This window comes from Otolemur garnettii, unplaced genomic scaffold (assembly GCF_000181295.1).
Source record: "Otolemur garnettii isolate 467f Iridium unplaced genomic scaffold, OtoGar3 scaffold00001, whole genome shotgun sequence".
Lineage (NCBI taxonomy): Eukaryota > Metazoa > Chordata > Mammalia > Primates > Galagidae > Otolemur > Otolemur garnettii.
Genome location: NW_003852396.1, coordinates 49,059,259 through 49,083,615, shown reverse-complemented (window position 1 = coordinate 49,083,615; position 24,357 = coordinate 49,059,259). Strand labels below are relative to the sequence as shown.

Below are 24,357 nucleotides of genomic sequence, written 5' to 3'. Positions count from 1 at the left end.
AAAGCTATCTAGAAGCACGATTAATCTACAGCACACATGCTATTAAAATTAAATGCAAAGGGGACGTCTTTTAGCATCCTGTTACTCTGAAAAATCCAATTTCCTCTAATTTTTAAATTAGGATACAAATTTTGAATCTCATTAGGAAATGTTTATGCATATGTAGGATGGCCATAAAGTAGTAAAAATACTATTTTAAATTGCACACGATCTTTATGGCCCTGCTATATTTAAAATGGGCTTAACTACACAGAGAAAGCCTCCATCTTAATCAGTAGTAGGCATTCAAGTTTGAAGCACAAGAAAAAAGAAGCCTTTAATGTATTTGAAGGTTTGTATTCAGGAGTACAAATCCACATACATTTTTCTTCCCTCTACCTAAATAATGGCAAATCTATTCAGATGCTTAAAATTTTTCAATATCTTTGTTAATACCTCTGACTACATAAAGGGGAAACAAAGTTCCAATTAGACATTCATCTTTTTTAATATACACACTGTTGTTATGAATTATTCCAATGTGAGCAGGGCAACTATCTTTCCATTCAAAAGTAGCCTTATAGACCCGTGCTCCAGAGGATTGGTAGGGAAGCAGGCATGAAGGACTTGGCACCACCTCAAAGAGCGAGAGAATATGAGGGCTGCATGGTTCCATCTCACAAATAATCAAACTCTCAGTAAAAGCATTACGGCCACAAAATCATACTCATGTCAGGCTCATGTTAAGAGTAAGCAAGCTGGGAAGGAAATGAGGTTTCCAAGAAATACAGATGCTTAACCAAACTATACGCTTACTCTGAGAGGATGAAGAAAATTTCAAAGATCTATCTTTTATCTGCTGCAAGGAGGGAGAGCTACCATGTTTCCCCGAAAATAAGACAGTCTTATATTTATTTTTTCTCAAGAAGAAACAGTAGGGCTTATTTTCAGGGGATATCTTATTTTTATTAAGTATAACACAATAATCTACATTTATTCAAATACAGTTAAGTCATCTTCTTCTGGAACCTGACAGGGGGGGCCGACCTTGTTGGTGGGGCTGACGCTAGTGATGTGTAAACTCCTTTCCCCTAGCCGGTCGCACGTGCACAAGAGGATGCCTGCGACTGCGGTTACCACACATGCACCTGTGCAAGTGTGAAGGGCTCAGAGAAAGGAGCTGTGGCAGATAAAAGGTATTCCAGTCTTATAGCGTGGCTATGCAGAGTATCTGCATCCATCACTAGGTCTTACTATCGGGGTAGGGCTTATAGTTAACAAATGCATAGAAATCCTGCTAGGGCTTATTTTTTGGGTAGGTCTTATTTTCAGAGAAACACGGTATGCAACTAATCCCTCATATTATTGTCATTTTTGTCTCTGAGAAGAGTACACTCTGACCATATATATCCTTTTCCTCCCAACAATGATTTAAGAAAAACTTTAAATGTTTCATATGTAACATGCAGCCTGGTTTCTTCCACATCAGGAATATTTTTTTTCATAAGGTTTCTATATATTCTTTAAATTTTTTTTTTAAGGCTTGGCATCCGTAGCACAGTGGTTACAGCTCCAGACACATACACTGAGGCTAGCGGGTTTGAACCCGGCCCAGAAAAGCTAAACAAAAAATAGCCAGGTGTTGTGGTGGGTGCCTGTAGTCCCATCTACTTGGGAGGCTGAGGCAAGAGAATTGTTTAAGGCCAAGAGCTGGAGGTTGCTGTGAGCTGTGACGCCATGGAACTTTACCAAGGATGACAGAGTGAGACTCTGTCTCAAAAAAAAAAAATTTTTTTTTTAAATTTATTTTTATTTCATTTCATTTATTTATTTAGACAAAGTCTTACTCTATCACCCTGGGTAGAGTATTGTGGCATCACAGCCCACAGAAACCTCAAACTCTTGGGTCTGAGTGATCCCTTTGCTTCAGCATCCAGAGTAGCTAGGACTACAGGCATGCGCCATGATGCCTGGCTAGTTTTTCTATTTCTATATTGAGACAGAGCCTCACGATATTACTCTGGGAAGAGAGCTGTGACGTCACAGTTCATAGCAACCTCAAACTCTTGGGCTTAAGCAATTCTCTTGCCTCAGTCTCCCAAGTAGCTGGGGCTACAGGCACCCGCCACAATGCTTGAATATTTTTTTTGTTGTAGTTGTAACTGTTTGTCAGGCCTGGGTTGGGTTCGAACCCACCAGCCCTGGTGTATGTAGCCGGCGCCCTAGCTGCTGAGCCAGTTTTTCTGGGTCTTGCTCTTGCTCAGGCTGATCTTGAACTTGTGAGCTCAGGCAATACATCTGCTTTGACCTCCCAGAGTGCTGGAATTACAGGCATGAGCCACCTTGCCTGGCCTTCTCTATACTCTTTAAATGGTTAACATAATTAAACTAATGTTTTTTGGATCAGGTAAGAGTAAGAAAAGACTTTATTTCACTAGTAAAACATTATAGTGACTTTTTTTTCTTTACCAGTAAAGGGAATAATGTATAATAATTATAAGGGAATAATGTACCAGTATGGGAATAATATTAGCCACCTCAAATGGTTGTGAGAACTAATTTAAATAATGTTTTTACATGATTAGCACATACCTGACATTTGACTGTTCAATGACGAACATTCTCGACACAGGAAGACAACTTATATCAATGAATTATTTGACAGAATAATATCAGAAGAGTTGACATTCAATGCTAACTACTAAAATCTCTATCTCAGTACCTGACATGCCTTCAATAAATATGGTTTGTATCAATACATTCCTCTGGAGGTGAGTTAAAGAACCATGTTAAGTTAGCAGTGACAAGGCATGTGAACGTCCACTTTGATCTCCTAACACAATCCTCACAAACTCTAGGCCTATCTCATTTCCAATAGAATTTTTATATAAAAACCATTTAGGCAAACTGAGATTAAAAATGCAAATCTAAAATGTACTTTATGATGTAAGATAATGGGACAGTTTATTTCTAATTCATTTTTCTTATGAAACTTTTTTCTTTTAAGAGACAAAGTCCTGCTCTGCTGCCCTGGCTAGAATGTAGTAGCCCAATCACAGCTCACTGTAACCTTGAACTCCTGGGCTCAAGAAATCTTCTCTCTCTAGCCTTGTAAGTAGCTAGCGCTATAGGTGCATGTTACCATATCCAGATAATTTTTAATTTTTTGTAGAGACAGGGTCTTGCACTATGTTTTTCAGGCTTCTTACAGAACTCTGAGTGTACAAACAAGGAGTATAAACATAGCAAGTACCTATTTGATATTAACAATATTCTTCAATACCAAAATTTTGATTATGATCTTTAAATAGACTTTGCGAGGTTTTTTTTGTTTTGTTTCTTTTTCATTCTTTTAAGTATACATTATCATTGAAGGATAGAAACAGTTTCTTTAAATACAAAGCTTCTTATATTCTATCTCAAATAATAGGAAATAATAAATAACTCTTACATATGTTATAAAACTCCTCTGTAGCATAAAACTGTAGCTAAAATTACCTTCCAAAAGTTACTGACAGCTAGGATTCCATATGACCTAGGTTCAGCCAATCAGATGTTCTAAACAAAGATTTATTTATTTTTTTTAGTCAGAGTCTCACTTTGTCACCCGTGGTAGAGTGCTGTGGCATCATAGCTCATAGCAACTTTAAACTCTTGGGGTCAAGTGATTCTCTTGCCTCAGCCTCCTAAGTAGCCAGGAGAATGAATAGGCACCTGCCCCAATGCCTGGCTATTTTTAAAGACTGGGTCTTGCTCTTGCTCAGGCTGATCTTGAACCCATATGCTCAGGCAATCCATCTGCCTCAGCCTCCTAGAGTGCTAGAATTACAGACATGAGCCACTATACCCAGCCTCTGAACAAAGATTTAAAAAGAAAAAATGGTCAACATGAGTTGGCAAGCAGAGCCAGGAACAGGATGTTAGTCGTGGGTTTTATTCATCTAAGGGAGTCAGACCCAAGGTGGTAGACATCGTTCTCTTCACAACAGAGGCAGCTTTGTAGCAGGCCTGTAGCAGTTCTGAGAGTTAATTCTACAAGTTCCGAATACAGCCTGCTCCTCTAGACCTCCCAATGGGTCTGAAAATTATCTTATTCTTTTTAGTAAGTCCCTTTCAGTTTAAACAAGCTAATTTAAATTCTGTAGTTTGAAACTAAGAATCCTGATCAATTAACCAAAAAATAAAAAACATTTCAATGAAAGTCAATAAACTCCTTTACCTATGTAAAGTTCAAACACATGTACAACTAAAAAACTAGCTTTTGACATCTTCACTAGAGTTTTACATCTGTTCTATTACATTTTTATTCATGAAAAGGTCACTAAAAGCAGATCTGAAATATTTTTTAATAAAACTAATTATGTAACAAATAATTTCTAAGAATTCCCTTATAGACTGATCAATTCCCATTAATCAAGACAGTCTTGATTCAACTCTCAAGGATTACTAATATTGAAACAAAAAGGAAGTCTGGGGTTAAAGCCTTTAGCCTTTAATTTAAATATACCAAATCACTGCAATTACTAAAAAGCAGAATTAGAAAATTTGTGGGAAATGAATGAGGAGAACAAGATTTTGCTTTTCATTAGTTAAATAAATGAATATAATAACTTTCTGAAAACTTAAACTATTATAAACCAAGAATCCCTCAGATCATCAAAGTACATTGTTAAACTCATTTGGATATAAAATAATTACTGAATCAAAATGAACTAAAACACTTTTAAAGAAGCCATAAATTCTTTGGTATGTCAGTCTGAACAAAATATTGAAAAGAATCAGGCTGAGGAGTCAATGTTAATATAGCTGTAATTGGTTTTATACACATTTATACATACGACAATATAATTTTCAACACATTAACCAGAGTTTATAAAACTGTATAATTATTCTAAAAATAATACAAATATCCACGTCAATACCACCTATGCTAAATTCTCACTTGAGGTAAAGGCCTAGATTTTTATTAACAATTTGAGCCGTGTGGCTCAATGTTATTTTAAAATTCATAGTATTTAGAAATTAAAAGAAAAAAATTTCTTTAATAATCTGACATTGCTGGCTATGTTGTTGGTGCATTCATGTATATTATCTTATTAATCTGTATGACTAGTCATCAAGATACAAAAAACTAACCTCATTTTTCTTAACACAGAGGAATGGTCAAAGGTACAGCTTACTTATGTAACCTGAACCAGGAAATTGAGGAAGTGGCAGAACCAAAGGTATATCTGGGTCTGCCTAACTTTTTAAATCCCGTATTTTATTATACCAGGTTCATTCTTTAAAGAAAAGTAACTTAATATTAGTTTCTTAATTATTTTTCATAAATATAAACTATTCTACCAAAGAAACATCTTACTTCCATCTAAAGTGAGTGTTAAGAATTATTGGGAGGAGTAGGATATAAACTTTTGTCTTTGAAGATGAGGTTGAGTATGATTTTGACTAATTATATATACATATGATAGGGACTAATAAAGAACATATAAAGAAAAATCATGTAAACACAGCTTCTGAACACTTTTTCTGTTGAGCTAAACTTTTTAGAAGGGTATGGACCTATTAAACTCGATCTGTTCAATGGCAAAGACAGACTGTCAAATGCAATTGTCGTTTTCATTTATCACAGGCCTTGTAATTAATTCATTAGCCTGCCAATCAGCTGCACTGCTAGTGAAATTTGTGAAAGTAGAATAAAATAGCTTACCGTGCACATGGAGGTCTTTGTGATATTCAGAGTAAAATCTGAAGAAAACTCCAAATCTGAGATAGACGCCTTATGGCAATCTATATGCTACCCATAAAAATGAAAGAAAGAGTTTAGTGAAAAAAAAAAAGAAAAAAAACACAGATAAATATTACTTCCTTTTATGTGAAAGGGATTATTGTAAACCAGTGTTTACAATGATAACTTTTATCATTCATATACCATTTTGGGGATTATTTCTAAATTTAAGGGGTATTAGTATCATTTTGTGGTTAATTTTTCTTTGTATCAAATTAGTTTTTTTACTTCTTGTAAACAACTGTATATATCAAATCATGTACAGTATATTTGATATATACAAGTACTGATATACAGTATTTTTTGGTGTTCCACATAAAATCATTTTGCATACCACCTATCACCTACCACATTTGCTCTAAATTATGTGCAATAACAATCAACAAATGTATAGGAAATGCCAACTTTAAAACACACACTAATGAAAAGAAAGAGGTGTTTTAAAAGTTATGTCCATAGCTGCATTTGAAGATACATCTGTTAGATATTAGGAAAACCATAACAATTCAAGCAAAACAGCATGAGTGACTATGAAGATTCAAGTTGGGGAAAAAAATAGCCAAATATCTTTCTTTTCCCATTTTGTCCTCATTCAAATCCTTCTCCATTTTAGTTTGAATAGAATCACCTTTCAATCACAGCAGTCTGACCAGAAGTGTGCTATCCATCCATCTACCCTCGAGGAGATAATGAGCCAGTGAACACAATTCATCTGACTACACACCATTAGTAATACCACTTACATGGTATTACTCCATTTAAAACAGCTTGAGAAATTTTTAAAAAATCTGTAAGAAAGTTGAGGAATAGAGAACTATATTTACTTAAATAAATGATATTTTAAAAGTATATTAAATACTTCATTTTTAGCCCTGTATTTTCTATTTCAACTGTTTATTCATACAGTTTCTGGCACTAAGTAAAGGATCACTAGAGAGAGAAATGAGCACTATTTCCAACTTTCCTCTTTCTGCTCAGTCTTATGCCCGAGTTGGCTATAACTGTATACTCCTACCTTGAGCCAAGGAGCACAGATACATCCCTTGCTATCACTGTACCAGAGCACTGAACAGTCCGATAATCATCAAGCAGAATGTGTTTTTTTCCTTAAAATCTAAGTACAATTTTAATTAGCTTGCTCTTGCTCAGAAACTTCAATTTATTATTCTATGCTAATTTTAAAATACTTTATCCACTTAAGAAAATTAATATTTACTAATTATGTATTTTTTTCAGAGAACAATCATCAATATTATAAAATAGTGTGACTAAAAAGAGGCAGCAATATCATGAACTTGACACTGAACAAACTATTGCACATTTGTTATGTAGTCAAAACAGACAAATGAAGTTTTTAAGAAAACCAATATGTTTTACTTCTAAGTTATTAACGAATCTGTGTAAATTAAAGATAGATTTACAATAAAATCACAGATTTATATGGTAAAAAAAAAGATAATAAAACACAAAAGGAATTAACTGAGAAATCCGAACATGGTAGGACTTTATTTTCATGGATAAATTTACTGTACTGTTCTTAATCTGAAAAGGGTGGAGGAAATTAGAATGAGAGATGTTTAAACCACGTGGAATATATGACATGAATGAATAATCTGGGTGTAAAAGAGCCAGGAAGAACAAGGCCAGAAAGTAGAGATACATCACTATGAACAATACAACAAGATTTTTTTACCTTAATAAAGCCAAAGTAAATGATTTAACCAGTTCAGAGTTAGATCTGAAGAATTATAAAACTGAGTAAAAAGAATTTTAATACATAGTGATCCGAAACGGATGATACAATCAACTGGCAAATATTATGACCTTGAATTGTTTATACTGATTAAAATTGGAAGAGTACTGTGAAGGCCCTATATAAAATCAGGATATTAATTTCAAACACTGTACTAAGAAAAATGGTAATGCTGTAATAAATGGTTATAGAAAAGTAAAACTGGCAAAACACCTACCTTAATACTACAAGGTTCTGAAACAAGGGTCTTTGGATCCAAAACTTCTACAACAGCTTCTGGAATAACTGCTTTCTTCATGCAGGACATGTTGAAGCCATAGACATCATCCCAGAAAGTAATTCTATCTGCGTGTTTATTCACATCACTCACTGCTACAAGGCTGATAGTGCAAATGTCAGGATAGACTAGGAAGCAATAAAATGCCCAACAATTAAGCACTGTCTCCCTTTATGGCAGAATATAATATTGAAAGGCCAAATATAAATACCAAATCCATCAGCGTGGGGCACTAGTGATGGGAGATTACCAAAGGTGCAGACCAAGGAAAACAACCATGTTCCACCTTGCAATCTCTTTCAAAAAAAGATACCCATTATCATTATCATTAAAATAAGAATCCCAATGCTGGGGCCCCTCTTAAAACAGGATTCTATAAGTACATAATATTGAAATGAGCATACTTATTAATATTAAAACTTAAAGTATGCCAACCTGAAAAAAGCCACTAGATCTTTACTTCATACATTCCTCTTACAAGGGTGTTCGACCTGCAGCTTGAATTTGCGAGGACTTTCTTTGCTCATCTGTGGTGTCAGGTATCATAAAAAGTACACAACCTATTTTTTCCTAATCAGTTTTCATTAGTGTTTGCATATTTAATGTGTGGCCCAATACAACTCTTCCAATGTGCAGCAGAGGAAAAAAAAGAAAAGTCTGGCATTCCTGCCCTAAAATGCTCAGAAAGAGATCAATCATTTAAAAACATACATAGCACGTAAAAAAGAATCATATAATGGACATCTACACTTGTGTAAAAGATGAGTTCATATTACTGTCTCTAATGTAAAAGAAGAGAAACTCATATTTAGACAATTTTGAGAAATAAATGCACAATTATTTGTGAGCTAATTAAATACTAAGAAAGCGAATGTACAAGGTATTACAGAAGCTCGCAGCAAAACCGCTAATTTAGACTTGTCTGGAGTACGAAAGCAGGGCTACTGTAAAATAAAAACTAAAACTCAAGTGAGTCAGGAGTGGGGAGGGGAAGAATATTCTAGGTAGAATGCACAGTGTGCATAAAGGCTTACGACAACTAGATGAGGAGGCCCATAAGCAACCTATTAGAGACAAACAGTAAGATATAAGGCTAGAAAGGTAAGTGGGGCCAAAGAATACATGGCTGGGTAAATCAAATTAGTAAGTTGGACTCCATTCCAAGAATAATGGTAATACACTGAAAAAGTTTACAAAGGGTAAGTAGCAACATAATTAGATTTTGAGTTAAAAAAAAAACAAAACCCTTTCTCTCTACAAACAGGTGAAGACTCTTGATTGTGTTTAAATTCCGGATTATACCAATTCTTCAGAGTAACTGATTTGTTTATTGAAATGCTAATCTAACCAAGAGGATCAACTATAAGGAAATATGTCAAGGTTCCTGAACCAGATTTAAGATGAGAAACACTATAGGAAAAAAAAAAAGACTTCTGGGTGGTGCCTGTGGCTCAGTGAGTAGGGCACCGCCCCATATACTGAGGGTGACAGGTTCAAACCCTGCCCCGGCTAAACTGCAACAAAAAACAACAGCCGGGCATTGTGGCGGGGGCCTGTAGTTCCAGCTACTTGGGAGTCTGAGGCAAGAGAATGGCCTAAGCCCAGGAGTTGGAGGTTGCTGTGAACTGTGACACCAATGCACTCTACCCAGGGCGATAAAGTGAGACTCTGTCTCTAAAAAGAAAGAAAAAAGAAAAAAAAGACTTCTGAAGCAACTTTACATTTGGTTAACTTCTCAATACATCCTTTTTAGGACTTCATATGACAATTACAGAAGCTTTCCCATATTATGCCCTATAATTTCCTAATTAAAGAGGAACACAATAAGGATTGTCAAGGGTCAGCAAGTATTTTTCTGTAGTTACTGTTTAGGTTTTGTGGCTTGTATGCTTTTTGTTGAAGCTGCTCCTTTTTTCCTGTTTTTAGTATGAAGTCAGCCCCAGACAATACGTAAACAAATGAGCAGGGCTGTACTCTAGTAAACTTAATCTGTAAATCAGGCGGGGGGGGGGGGGGGGGCCTGGATATAGATATCCCCGATATAAGTGGGGAGAAGTGGATAAGGGGGTTAGTTTCCAGGCCACCATATGCAACACCCTTGGGGAGTAACATTCACACTGTAGTTTATGGGAACCAAACATGCTCCACGGTTGTACAGTGCACAGACACTCAAATTACGTAACAGTTCATAAAGTTCTTTTTTCTAGAATATTAAAAAAAAGTCTAACTGGAGTTTTTAAATGCCATCAGTCTCTCTATCAAGGCTGCAAACTATGGCCCTTGGGTCAACTCCAGCCTGCAGCTGGTTTTCGTATCTGATGTTCACCTGGAGCACGGCCATCCTCATTTGCTCACAGATCGTCTATGGCTGTGCTGTGCTACAGTGGCAGACTTGAACAGTTGGGGTAGGAAACAGATGGCCTGTTACAGAAAAAGTTTGCTGATTTCTGGGTCTACAGCTAGCCAAATGACATATTAATAATACCACCAAGAAATAAAAGTAACTTTTTTCATAAAAGAGTACAAGTTACTGAAAATAATAAAACAGCCTTAAAACGCTATTGGTAATTAGAAGAAACAAACTAAAAAGCAATTATGATTTTTCCCAGGGTTGAAGTATATTTCTGAAGTTAATTATATTTCACAAAAATAGAGAAGATCATGGTTTTTGCATTGTTAGAATTTAGAAGTCAGGTTCTTTTTTCTTCCAGTTAGTAAGCTCTATTAATATTCATAAGGCTCTCTAGTCAGTGTTACAGGTCAGTTTGGTTCTGTATCCATCTCCTCACAGCTGGCTACAGTCTTGGACCACCTGCCAGAATCTGGGCTAACCCTTTACCTTCATATTCTGACACATTTGTCATTTGATTTTTGTCAGCTAGAAGCTATAATCGAATAATTATTCTTTCTTATAGGCGAAATTAATAATTCCTTCTCGTAGATGATTAGACAAAAGCACCCTCTTAACAGACCATTTATAAATTCATGGCTTTGACATCTGTGTCCTTCTCGATTCACTGCCCAGAATTCATTTGTCACTAGAATGGCTCACATGGTGAATAGACAAAGATGGGAAATCCTTTATCCCTTAGAAATGCCCCACAAACTTTTGTACACTTAGGGATAAGACTGAGATGCATAAAGAAACAATTCCTAGTACTAGTATCACTGTGTGTATACAAATAACCACAGAGTAAAAAGGTTTATAACAAAGGAGATAGTAAATAAGTCAAAATTAACTGCCGACAAACTTAAAAGAACCTAAACTGAAAATAAGTAGAAAACGATACTGCTTATTTTGCTCTGGGCAAAGGGCAAGCAAAACATTAAAAAGGAAATGAACAGGCAGAAATGAGGGAGGAATGAGTAAGATATATGAATGATTCAGTTTTCCATAGGGAGAGAGAAATAGCAAGAAAAGTACATTTGAAATACGGAATTTAGGCTCAGTGCCCATAGCACAGTGGTTACGGTGCCAGCCACATACACCAGGGGTGGTGGGTTTGAACCTGACCCGGGCCAGCTAAACAACAATGACAACTGCAACAAAAAATAGCTGGGCATTGTGGTGGGCGCCTGTAGTCCCAGCTACTTGGGAGACTGAGGCAAGAGAATTGCTTAAACCCAAGAGTTTCAGGTTGCTGTAAGCTGTGACGCCACAGCATTCTACCCAGGGCAACATAGTGAGACTCTGTGTCAAAAAAAAAGAGAAAGAATAAAATATGGAATTTATAACAGGAGCAATTTCTTACTAGTATAGATCAGGTTAAGGCCAATTCCAGTGCAGAATCTTGGAGAGAAGCAGAACTATCAGTATAGAGTATGTACCGGCCACTCTTACTTTCTTGCCTCTCTCTAAATTCTACAGAAGCTACAAATAACACTGACTTGGTTTTCCTCCTTCCCCTGCAAGTTAGGCCACACTTAAAATAATTCAGAAGAATTAAACTTAAAAGGATGGATAAAGACATCCAAACAAAATGAAAATAGCAGTCATGATATTGATACCAGACAAGGGGGACTTGGGGGCCACAATATTATATAATTAATTATGTTAATGGGCTTAAGGCTAAAGAGTAAGATTATATATCTACTTTCATAGATACTGAAAGTCAGTGATTTATTTCATGTGAGGTAAAGGTAGATTTAATATTTTCTACCACCCTTAACTGAAACACTGTTCTTTCTCATAAAATATTTGGCATCTCTTTTGAAAATTAATTGACCATATTCATGTGGGTCTATTTCATTTGATGTTTTTTGGAGACAGTGTCTTGCTCTGCTGCCCAGGCTGTAGTGCAGTGGCACAAGCAGAGCTCAATGAAGCCTTGAACACCTGGGCTCAGGCAATTTTCCTGCCTCAGCCTCCTGAGTAGCTGGGAATACAGGCACGTGCCATCATGCCCACCTGATTGTTTTTTGGAGACCAACCTGGTTTTAAACTCCTGGCCTCAAGTGATCCTCCCACTCTGGCCTCCCAAAGTCTTTAGCTTACAGGTATGACCCCCTATACCTGGTCTTTAAGTCTATCCTCTCACCCATATCAGACTGTGTTAATTACTGCAGCTTTATACTGATACCACATAAAAAAAAGAAAATCCTCCAACTTTTTTTTTTTGTAAATTCCTTTGGCAGTTTGGTTGTGTATGTGTGGCTTTTAAAATAAAGTTTTAGAATCTGACTATTTTTGCTTTTTAAAAATGAGCATAGAACTGTAATGGGATTAGATTGCATGAATATGACAATCTGGGAATTATCAGCATCTTACTACTAGTTTTTCAGCCCATGAACACAATATATACTTTCATTTTTAAGTCTTCGTTAATTCCTCCTTTGTAATTTTCAGTGTAGTTACATTGCTTTGTAATTTCCAGTGTAGAAATCTTGCATGTCTTCTGTTCAGTTTAATTCTAAGTAATGTAAAATTTGTCCTTCTTACAAATGAAATTTTTAAAAATTTTTCAGTTGGCTGCTGCTAGCATAAAAATAGTGTTTTTTGTTTATTAAACAATATCCTGTTTGTATCCTATGACCTTGCTAAGTTTTCTTGTTCCTTCTAGTAGTTATTCCTTATAATTTTCTATGTGAATAATCATGTCCGCACCATTATATAGACAGTGACACATAAATTGAACCTGAATTCATGTAAAAATAAACCGTGGTCCCATCATATTTACATGGGCCCTCAATACTCTCTCATAACACAATCATTCTTTCTAAAATCTTTATATTACTAATTGCTTAGTAAATCTTGCCTTCAGGAAAACATAAAGGAAAATTTTGGTTTGCAATAGAAGAATGAGGATCTAAATGTTTGGCGATATACATCAGAACAGACTCCACAAATAGGCTAAATTATTGCATGTTACTCTTTTCTAACTTTTCTCTTGATTCTGTTAATAGCACCGCTTAAGCAGTTAAATGTTGTTCCTCCAGTTACTTAAACACTCACATATAAAAATAGGGAAAGAACTAGACTCAGGAGCCTCCCCCTTATCACTGATGATGGGGAACAGCTCCATCATTGTTCACGATGCTGTAGGTTCTTAATGAATTTCACTCAGAATTCAATTTAAATGTATTAAGTTGCTGTCAGTTCTTCAGTAAGATCAATGAATACTATTCAAGGAAATAGGGAAATAGTTATTCCTCTTCTCCAGCTCTTCTGAGATAAGAATCTGATTTTTAAAACACCAACTTAGTAGGGCGGCGCCTGTGGCTCAGTGGGTAGGGTGCCGGCCCCATATAGGGTTCGAACCCAGCCCTGGCCAAACTGCAATGAAAAATAGCCTGGTGTTGTGGCAGGTGCCTGTAGTCCCAGCTACATGGGAAGCTGAGGCAGGAGAATCACCTAAGCCCAGGAGTTGGAGGTTGCTATGACCTGTGATGCCACGGCACTCTACCGAGAGTGATAAAGTGAGATTCTGTCTCAAAATAAATAAATAAATAAATAAAATACAAACAACCTTAGTAGAGAAATGAGGTTTGATGAAAAGAATATAAATACTAGAGTTGACAAAATTAAATCAAGTCTTGGCTACTTTAATATGCGTCATCCAGGACACCTTTATGAGATTGTTTCTAAAATCTCAAAGGGCTATAATAAGGAGTGCATCTAATAACACAGAGCTTATAATTTGGCAGCTAGCAGATAATCAACCATGGTAGACAATGGTTTTTAGTCATGTTGACTATCCCTTATCTGAAAACCCAAAACCATTCAGCTCCAAATTCTAAAACTTTTTAAGTACCAATATAAGCTCCAAGGAAATGCTCACTGGTGCATTTTGAATTTTCTATTTTCGGAGAGAGATGCTCAACTGGTAAATATAATATAAATATTATATTCCAAAATTTAAAAAAATCCAATCCAAAATGCTTCAGGTCCCAAGCATTTCAGACAAGGGATACACAACTGGTACTAGTCATTAAAAAAACAAAGCCACTGCAATTACAGAAAGATACAGCCATCTGTTGTAGGGTAACATATATCTGAAAATTCTGGCTGGGTTCATGGCAGATCAGGAACACTGCCTGGAAGGGCTGTAGAAAATTCAACAATAAAATGGGCACATTTTGAAAAAAAAGGCCATCCATTTGGATGCCATTATAAAAAGAACTCTATTTGTTCTGGAGAAATTTCTCTGCGCTTTGTGTGCCTTCTTGATTTTTAACTGAACCATAACTGCAAAAATAATTCCCTAGATGTGGGTGCGCAGGCGATGTAACCACTATAAAGGACTTTATGTTCCCAGTTTGAAATGTCTCCCTCTTTCTCTCTCCTTTTGTTTAACAGTTTCATCAACTGCCTTCTGACCATCAGAAATATTTTTTTGATCGTAAAGCTCTGAGAAAGGAAAGGATGCAAGGAGATAAGAATGAAAGAGGACACATACCATTCCACTCAGTTTTACTGATTCAATTTAATACACGTGTTACACACCATCTAGGCTCCAGAATTTATGAAGCTCCTTGAAGAGACAAAGTTAAACATAATCCCTGCTGTAAATGACAACATTTTATTTATATGTAATTGCTCATGGCAGGCCAGCACAAATACAAAGCCATTCTGAGTATGCAGAGTTAATATATGTTTCCCAGAAACATGAAAAAAAAAGCCTTCCAAATTTATTGGGATCCTTTTATACATTATTGGTTTCTAATAAGTTTTAAAAGTGCAACATAACCAAACAATCATTACTTTAAATGTTCTTATTAAATCGCAGAGAAGCCAAGTTTATATATTCAATGAAGTCATGGAAAGTTTGCCATTAAAGTGAATAATCTCAAACTTACTATGAAATATGTCCCAGGGGAAAAAAAGAGAACTAAATGACAGGAGGATTGAAAATGAAAAGGAGATTTTCATCTGAGTATCAAAAAGCTTCCAAAATCTAGTCCTTAGGTTTTATAAAAAGTGTTCCTGAGAATATCATTAACTTGGAGTCCTGGATATCTTATATAATGTTCTCTTTTCAACAATATAGTAAATAGATGTATTAAAACTTCTTCTAATGGAAACATCTTTCATCAATATTGAGAACTTTCTCAGCCATGCATAGTTTATTTGAAATCTAAAGGTTCACTTGGTTCTGCCAGACCAAAATTAGATTAAAGCTAGAATTTTATACTCACCCGATCCTCCTTTTGCCAAGTATTTGTTCTTTGCATAAAGGACAGAATCTAACATAGACTCAAAAAGAAGAAAATAGCCCTGCATTAAAAAGAAAAAAAGTGGATTTTAGGAATCTGCAATATTCTTATATGCAGGTCAATTTAGATATCTGGGCAACTCTTTTGTTAAAACATTGTATTTTTTTGTCTCTGTCATATATGCTGCAAAGTCTAAAATTATTTTTTTGTAGTAAGTTCTCCACATTAATAAGAACCAGAAAATCAAGCCAGGGTATAAAGTGGACCCATACATTTTTTTATTTATTACAATAGAATATTACATTCTTTACCTAAGCTACCACTTTCCAGAGTACTGTTTCTACCTAATTAAAAAAAAAATTCAGGCTTGGCACCTGTAGCTCAGCAGCTAGGGTGCCAGACACGTACAACAGGGCTGGTGGGTTCGAACCCCACCCAGGCCTGCCCAACAACAGTGACAACTACAACCAAAGGAAAAAAAAAATAGCCAGGTGTTGTGGCAGGCACCTGTAGTTCCAGCTACTTGGGAAGCTAAGGCAAGAGAATCGCTTGAGTCCCAGAGTTTGAGGTTGCTGTGAGCTGTGATGCCATAGCACTCTACTGAGGGCAACACAGTGAGACTCTGTCTCAAAAAAAAAAAATTCAGGTAGAAATTACTAACAAACCCTATAACTCCTTGTGATATTGCAATGTTAATCCAGAGAATGGCTGTCCACTAGATTTTGCCTCCTGGGGAACTTGTGGCAATGTCTGGAGACATTTTTGATGGTCACAGCTGGCGGGGGGAGTAGAGGGCTGCTTCTGGATCTACTGGGTAGAGACAAGAGATGTTGATAAATATTCTATGATGCACAGGATGGCCCCTCACAACAAGAACAGTGTCAGTAGGGCTAAGGTTGAGAAATTCTAGTCTAGAACACCAGTTCCCAAAGAATTTCCTACCCTGTGACCGACCTTTTGATAAAAAAAGGGGGGGGGGACCCTTAGTCAAAGAGGTTTGAGATGCCACATCCCCTTCTTAGAGCTTCATAATGTACATTGGCACACTAGAAGTTCTGAGCAGTTGTTATGGTAAAGAGCACTGCAGATCATACTTCACCAATTCTTAGGTGCTTTTTGACTACAGACCTTTCTTTTTCTATTTAACATCTATCAATGTCTTGCATAATTAGTGCTGCTTTAAATACAGGTCATGAAACACAATCCCAGTATACTCCAGATTCCAGAGTATAGGAACGAATCCTCTACAAAGAAAAGATAATGATATAAACAAATGAAAAGAGAATTTTCCACTATTGCTACCACAAATACTCTACATTTTAATAGCATGCTGCACAGTTTATTATATAAATGACAAAGTAATCATGACTGAGAAATCAATACCAATTTCAGTTTTTCTCCTAGGGCCCACCCCCATTGCCCCTAAGCAGCAGGAAAAAGTCAGTGCTTAGTACGTAACATGCCTATTATTGCTTAGGACTAACCAATACGAATTTTATCCTTATCTCAGCATTCTAAGTAAAACTGTTTTCATCCACTCATTTGTTCTGTGTACAAATTACTGTCCAATGGGATAAATATAGTATTGTTTAATGACATAAACAAAAAATACTTTAAAGGTTTCTCTAGAACAAGAAAAACCTGCAAAGACTGATGATCTTTACAAGAGATTAATAGCAAATTTAAACTTGTAGAAAATACAGCTCTCATGCTTGAATCACTCATAAAGGAATCTAATTAAATTGCTGCTAGCAGCTCTACATTGCCATTTACCTATTCCTGCCAATGCACTAATTCCTTGATAGAAAATAATTGCCTGCAAAACAAAGACTCAGTAATTAGGCTTATTAACGCATTACGTTAAGAGAATTAAGGATTTGGTGGAAACTTGTTTTTCTGGATAGAGACCTATAAGTTAGTTCCCTATTAACATGATCTATGTATTCAAGAACAAGAGACTTATGCAATTCAACCAAGAAATCTTTACCAATCTGACATAATTCAAACAGATCTATGCACACAAATACTTACAGTATAAATAGGCATTCATCTGGTTTTCAAAGTGAATTATACGTTATGCCAAGTAATTATTAAAAGAGGGAGCATCTATTTATCTTCTGGGAAAAAGACTGGCTGGTAAAACATGCTAATAGATGAGGTACCATTTGTAAGATCACTGCATTTTAAAGCATTAAAATAAATTTACATTTTAGTACATATTAAGTGTTCATTATAGTCCAATCCTTTTTTGGACAGGTGAAAAGAAAACATCTGTTCCTGGTTTGGTGCTATGTCAAACTGTCTTCTTGTATTACTCTTTGAACTCAACTGTCAAAAAGGACTTCTCTAATGTCCCCATATAAAATACCCTCTTCTTTTTCCCTCATCAAGTTCCATTTCTTCACTCAGATTCATATTTCACCTTAGCACTTATGAATTAAAATATTATGTAATTTTGTTTTCATTTTGGTCCTTACTAAAATATAGGGTCCAAGAGCAAGAACTTTGTCCATATTATTTTAAGCCATCAGTATGTTCTTAAGGACTTGAAATGTGCCTGGTACATAGTAGGAACTCAATTAATTTGTGAATGAGTAAATAAATTTATTAATACTATATATGCATAATCATATTGTTAAAATGAAACAGTGTTTGCTCTGGGGTTTTTTTTTTTTTTGGATGCTATTTAAAATCATTTATTTTTAAAAAGTTTAAAATTAAAACTACCAACAAGTAAGGGGTAGAGCAAGATGGTCAAAGAGAAACCTCTAGTGATTGCCCCTCCACAAAAACATCTAATTCAGCAAATAGCTATAAGCAAGTGCCTTCAGAAGAACCAAAAATCAAGTAAGTGATCATACTACTTGGTTTTAACATTATATCAAGGAAAGAGGAACTGAACAGGGCAGCAATCCCTCCCCCATCCCCTGGCAGTGCTGCTCCAGCACACCCAGTGAAGAGAAAATCTGTGTGCCTGGAGCGGCACCTGTGGCTCAGTGAGTAGGGCGAAGGTGGCAGGTTCAAACCCAGCCCCGGCCACCTGCAACAAAAAAATAGCCGGGCGTCGTGGCAGGTACCTGTAGTTTCAGCTACTCGGGAGGCTAAGGCAAGAGAATCGCCTAAGCCCAGGAGTTGGAGGTTGCTGTGAGCTGTGACACCACCACACTCTACTGAGGGCAATAAAGTGAGACTCTGTCTCTACAAAAAAAAAAAAAAAAAAAAAAAAAAAATCTGTGTGCCTGGGGGAGGGAGAGTGAAGCAATGTGGAGCTTTGCATTGAAACTCAGGGCCACCCTGGCACAGGGGAACTCAGCTCAGGGCATAATTCTGCCAGTGCCAATGGACAAAACATCCTGACCAGCCCCACAAGAGGGAACTCCTCTGCCCTCAAACCCAGTTCTGGATAGCCCCACCACCAGCAGAAAAAGAACAGCCTGTGGTCATAGGCAATGCCTGTGGCTGTGCTGACGTGGAGCCAGCAGACTTGGGACGCACATGAACCAGTGAGACACTGGGCCAAGACGGTGCCTGAGTCACTCCTCTCCCTTAGCTGTGCTGCTGCCTGTAGTCGGGAGAGTGTTTTTCCACTTGAGGAAATGAAAAGAGCTCAGAAGACTTTGTTTTACAAATTGGGTACCAGACAGCCACAGTAAGATAAAGTACCAGACTCCTGAGGCCCATGAGTCCAGGCCTTAGTTCCTGGACTGCATTTCTGGACCCACAAGGAAGGACTCAGTTCTGGCAGTATTCACTACCTGCTGACTAAACAGCCTTTGGGCTTGAATAAACATGAGAGGTAGCCAGGCAACAAGAGTCACTGCTGGCTTCAGGTGTGACCAGGGGCTGGTAGCCAGGAGGGAGTACCCATACCACTCTTCCCCCAACTCCAGTGGCCCAGCACAGAAAATAATGAAAGACAGACACTTTACCTGGTAACGCAGTGCCCAGAGACAAGACTAGGAGGGAGTGGAGAAGTTTAGGTCAGGTTTCTTGAAAGGGTCAGCAACCCACCTGGGCAGTGCAAAGATGGGATCTGCACCCAGGGGCGGTTAAGAGACCCTTTTTATATGGGGCTGTAGGGGGTGGGCAAATTCCACAGTTTGCCTGGAGGGCTTTGGTGAGTTAGGGTCCTTTGTGTCCTTTGTCTTGTATGTGGGTGGAAAGGGTTCACTGTAGGGTCGCATTAGCCTCCCACTACCAACCACTACCACCAGGAGCCTCTAAGAATCACAGCATTATTGGGGCTTGGAACACCCCTCAAAGCCAATAGAGTTGATCAGAAACTTAGACCACAACACTCTATTCCATATGAGTACCCAGAAAGCCTAAGGATGGGTCCACACAAGCCCAGACTGTGAAGATTAAAATAAATACCTAACTCGCCAATACCCAGACATCTATGAACATCCTCAAGCATCAAGAACATCCAGGAACATATGACCTCACTAAATGACCTAAATAAGGCACTAGTGACCAATCCTGGAGTGATGGGGACAGGTGACCTTTCAAAGAATTCAGACCAGCTGTCCTGAACTCCAAGAGAAGAAATTCAGAAGCCTATTAGAGAAATTTAACAAAGAAAATGATGTGAAAAAGTAACAAAAACCAAATTTTGGAATTTGTTAAGAATTCAACTGACAAAATGAGAAATGCATCAGAGTCGCTCAACAGCAGAAATGACCAAGTAAAAGAGAGAATTAGTGAACTTAAAGATATGATATTTGGAAACAGACGAAAGAAAAGAAGAATAAAGCATGCCTAGCCCGGGTGTGGTGGCTTATACCTGTAATCCTAGCACTCTGGGAGGCCGAGGTGGGTGGATTGCCTGAGCTCACAGGTTTGAGACCAGCCTGAGCAAGAGGGAGACCCTGTCTCTGAAACTAGCCAGGTGCTGTGGTGGGTGCCCAGTTACTTGGGAGGCCATGCCTGTTACAAGATCTAGGAAATAGTTTCAAAGTGGCAAGTTTAAGACATAATATCCTTAAAGAGGAGATAGAAAAAAATGTAAAGTTTATTTAAAAAAAAAAAAGATAATGTTTCAAACCTAGTGCGATTTCAATATTCAAGTAGAAGAAAGTCATAGAACACCAAACAGATTCGATCCAAACAAGGCTACATGGAGACATTCAATAATAAAGCTCCCGAAGGTCACAAGTAAACCCAGGAAGTTAGGGTATACTTTAAAATGACCAAAGGAGGGCAGCGCCTGTGGCTCAAAGGAGTAGCATGCCAGCCCCATATGCCAGAGGTGGCAGGTTCAAACCTAGCCCTGGCCAAAAACTGCAAAAAAAAAAAGGACCAAAGGAGTAGAATAGGAATGTTCCTAACATAAAAAAATGTTTAATGCCTCAAGTGATGGATACCCCAATGACCCTGATTTGATAATTCACATTGTATGCCAGTATCAAAACATCACATGTACCCCATAAATATGTACAACGATTATGTACTTAATTAAAAATAAAAATTAAACCAAAATTAAAACAGTTAACTAACAGTGGTGATAATTGTTAAAATTCACTGTAATGAATCATCACACTTAAAGGATTATCTCATTTCATTCTTCTCCACAACACATTTTATCATTATTTCTATTTAAGTATTATGAAAATTAAGGCTTATAAATGCTAAATAAATTAGGACCTAAAAAATAATTCATAGTCATGCAGTGAGTGACTGAAACAATTTGAACCTTGGTTTAAGTATGGAAGTCAGGTTCTGAATTACTCATCTATATTGACTCATAAATTGATTTGCCTGATTGAAAATAAGATACAGTATTTGCATTATCCTATATTTGTAACTAAGATCAAGTGTTCCAAAATGAAAAGTGTCTCATGGAGCACATTAAACTAGATTAGAATTTACAACAGGTATGTGACTCAGAACATTTCAGAGTGATATCTTAGCTGGCAACTGGCTCTTAGCCACCATCCACTGTGAAAATATTAGTTTGGAAAAATCAATGCATATGCTAGAATATATGAATACACAACATTTATGAGATAAAATACCTAGATAAAAATGTTAGCAGACAAAAGAGTCACATATGTATTGCTAATGGCCACTGTCCTTTCTCTCAGCTTTCCACTTGCTAAACTTCATTTTACTATAGGCTCCCCATGTGATAAAATAGCCTTTATGTTCCTGGGAATTATGCTTGGTTCTGAATGAACGCATTTATTACTGGTATCAGGAACCTCCAAATACCCTGCTCATCTGCAATATAATTCAGACTGCAATTTCACAGGCTGCTGCCTCACCTGTAGGGGTGCCATCTGGAAGAAGAAATACACCTGATATTCTCTCCCATAATGCTTGTGCGGCATTCTTTCAAAAGTGATGTTTACTTTCTAAAATTAAATATTGCATTTACACTTCAAGAATTAATTACTACAAAGGAACACATGGAATTAAATAAGGGACTACAAAATTAACATTATTCACGGAAATGGGAACCTTATTTTTAAAATGCCTACTTATATCTTCTCAGAAAAGATGAATTAGTGATAAAATTAACTTGCGATATCTTCTTCACAAGGTATTCCATTTCTGTAATTTTTTTTAGTTCAAATAACTGATTACTGATACATCTGTGTGCAAAATTTAACTATTAAAAAAAGTGTGGCAAGAGAAAGTTATAAATAAAACAGTTAATCTGGAGAAAGACTGATGACAAAAGTGTCAATAATCTAAAATTAAAGATAAAACAGAACAAAAAATATTACTTGCAACAAGTACTCAACCCTATAAAATCTAATTCCGATTTCTAAGTACTATACCTCTGAATCATAAGCCAAACTTTATAAAGAATACATAATAATCTTAATGTGTATGTACCCAATAACCACACAGAAATACATGAAGCTAAACCTGAAATGAAAAGAGAAGCAGACGATCCTGAACTATAGGTAGAAATTTTCATTATTCTTCTTTTAGTAATTAATAGAATAAGTAGACTTTAAGAAGAATTTAAAAGACTTGAATGATATAACCAGCCAACCTGACCCAAATATAACACTCCTGAACTATAGGTAGAAATTTTCATTATCGTTCTTTTAGTAATGAATAGAATAAGTAGACTTTAAGAAGAATTTAAAAGACTTTAGTGATATAACCAGCCAACCTCACTCAAATATAGCATTCCATCAAATAGTAACAAAATACATCCACTCTAAGACAATGTGGAATGTGGACAAGAGAATCATGTGCTGAGCCATAAAACAAGTCTAAACAAATTTAAAGAAAAAAGCATACAGATATATTATATGTATATATATTAGATATAATATATGTATAGCATACATATATTCTCTTACCGCAACTAAATTCAATTCAAAATAAGTAGCAGGAAGATATCTAAAATTTCCTAACATGTAGAAATTAAACATGACTCTAAATGATCCAGGTATCAAAGCAGCAATCACAAGGGTACATTTTGAACTGAAAAAAATTGTGAGATGCAGCTATAGCAGTCTTTGGAGGGAAACTTATAGGTTTAAAAGTGATAAAAAACATATAGGATATGTAGAATATGCTGAGCCCACTCTAAACATAAAGGTGGGGTCTGTAATTTATTTTGGTCACGGCTTTACCTTACCTAGAATACCTAGTAGCCACTCAATACAAGGTGTCCCAAGAGATATCCCTAAGGTCTCCATACATAGGGAAAATGGGAATTATAGCTCAATGTACCTTTAGTTACAAAGTATTCATTGTAACATTTTACAGAATATTCTTTGTGTTGGCCACCTCTTTGAAAAATTTTATAATAATACTCAAATCACATTTGACTTCTACAATTACAAGAGGTGCTCAAATGTGACTTATATTCATCTTTTGCTATTGGTATATATTATAATTTCAATACAGTTTTTCCCTTTCTTAAAATGCCTATAAATTTTAGGGACACCCTCTGTATATACATGTATACACTAGCTTTAAACATTTCTGGTGACAGATTATGTGGGATTAGGGTTAGGTCCTGAGTAGTAGGGTAAAGATAATTTATAATGTTTACATATTATATAGTCAAAAACTGACAATGAAATGTTATGTGCATAGACACAAATATTTGTCAGAGCAGCTATTTAACCACTATTTTACTTGAGCACTACCTCTCACACAAGAAAAATAAGAATCATGGCGATAAAATCCACTTATTAGGCATCTTATGCTTGCTAGTGTCCTGTACGACTACTTCCTCTTCTCTCACCTTCCAGAGTACCCTTCTCATGATTTTTAGTGCTATGCACTTCTGGAGACATAATTTAGCTCAGGAGATAACTCCTCTGCATGTTCTGCTCTATATGTTGTGAAGTCTGAAAGACTTTTCTGAGTTTATTAGTTTAAAAGTTTTTCCTCCCACTAGATGGCACTCTCACTTAATTGACAAAAGACTGACATAGTCAAATTGGCCCTCTTCCTCCAACTGCAAAAATTGTCAAATAAGCAACTCTATTTAAGGAAAAAGTGAATCATCTCAAAATCTTTCCAAAGGCACAGGTGGGCCTTATGCCAGACTTACAGAATCAGTTTCCAAAAAATAAGAGCAAAAAATGCATGTGTAATTCTATTCCCAATATTCCCAATCCCCTACAATGGTTGAAAAATTCATTACTTATAACCAGATATACTATTCTTCAAAGCACAACTAAAATATTAGCACTTTTAAAAATAGAAATGTATTATAGTATACTAACACATACTAATAGTGTATGGTCTGGATGTGTTCCCCCAAATTCATGTTGAGACAATGACAAACGTGACAGTACTGGGGGTGGGTGAGCTTAGGAGGTGATTAAGTCACCAGTGGAGCCCTACTGGATGGGACTAGGGCCCTTAACAAGGAATTTGAGGAAGTAGGTTTATTCTCTTCTGTCCTGCCATGTACCAACACAGCAATAA

General features: G+C 36.4%; 1 protein-coding gene across 2 annotated transcripts in view; it reads right to left on the bottom strand.

Annotated features, from left to right (window-relative positions):
* The window catches only part of PRMT3 (protein arginine methyltransferase 3), a 115,919-nt gene that overhangs the window by 36,680 nt on the left and 54,882 nt on the right, over positions 1–24,357 (bottom strand). For both annotated transcript variants that reach the window (XM_003781176.3, XM_023519449.1), the window contains exons 11-13: positions 15,433–15,511; positions 7,738–7,925; positions 5,690–5,776 (exon numbers count right to left, since the gene is read on the bottom strand). In XM_003781176.3, coding sequence (XP_003781224.1) covers positions 5,690–5,776; positions 7,738–7,925; positions 15,433–15,511 — 354 coding nt within the window. The remainder of the gene's footprint in view (positions 1–5,689; positions 5,777–7,737; positions 7,926–15,432; positions 15,512–24,357) is intronic.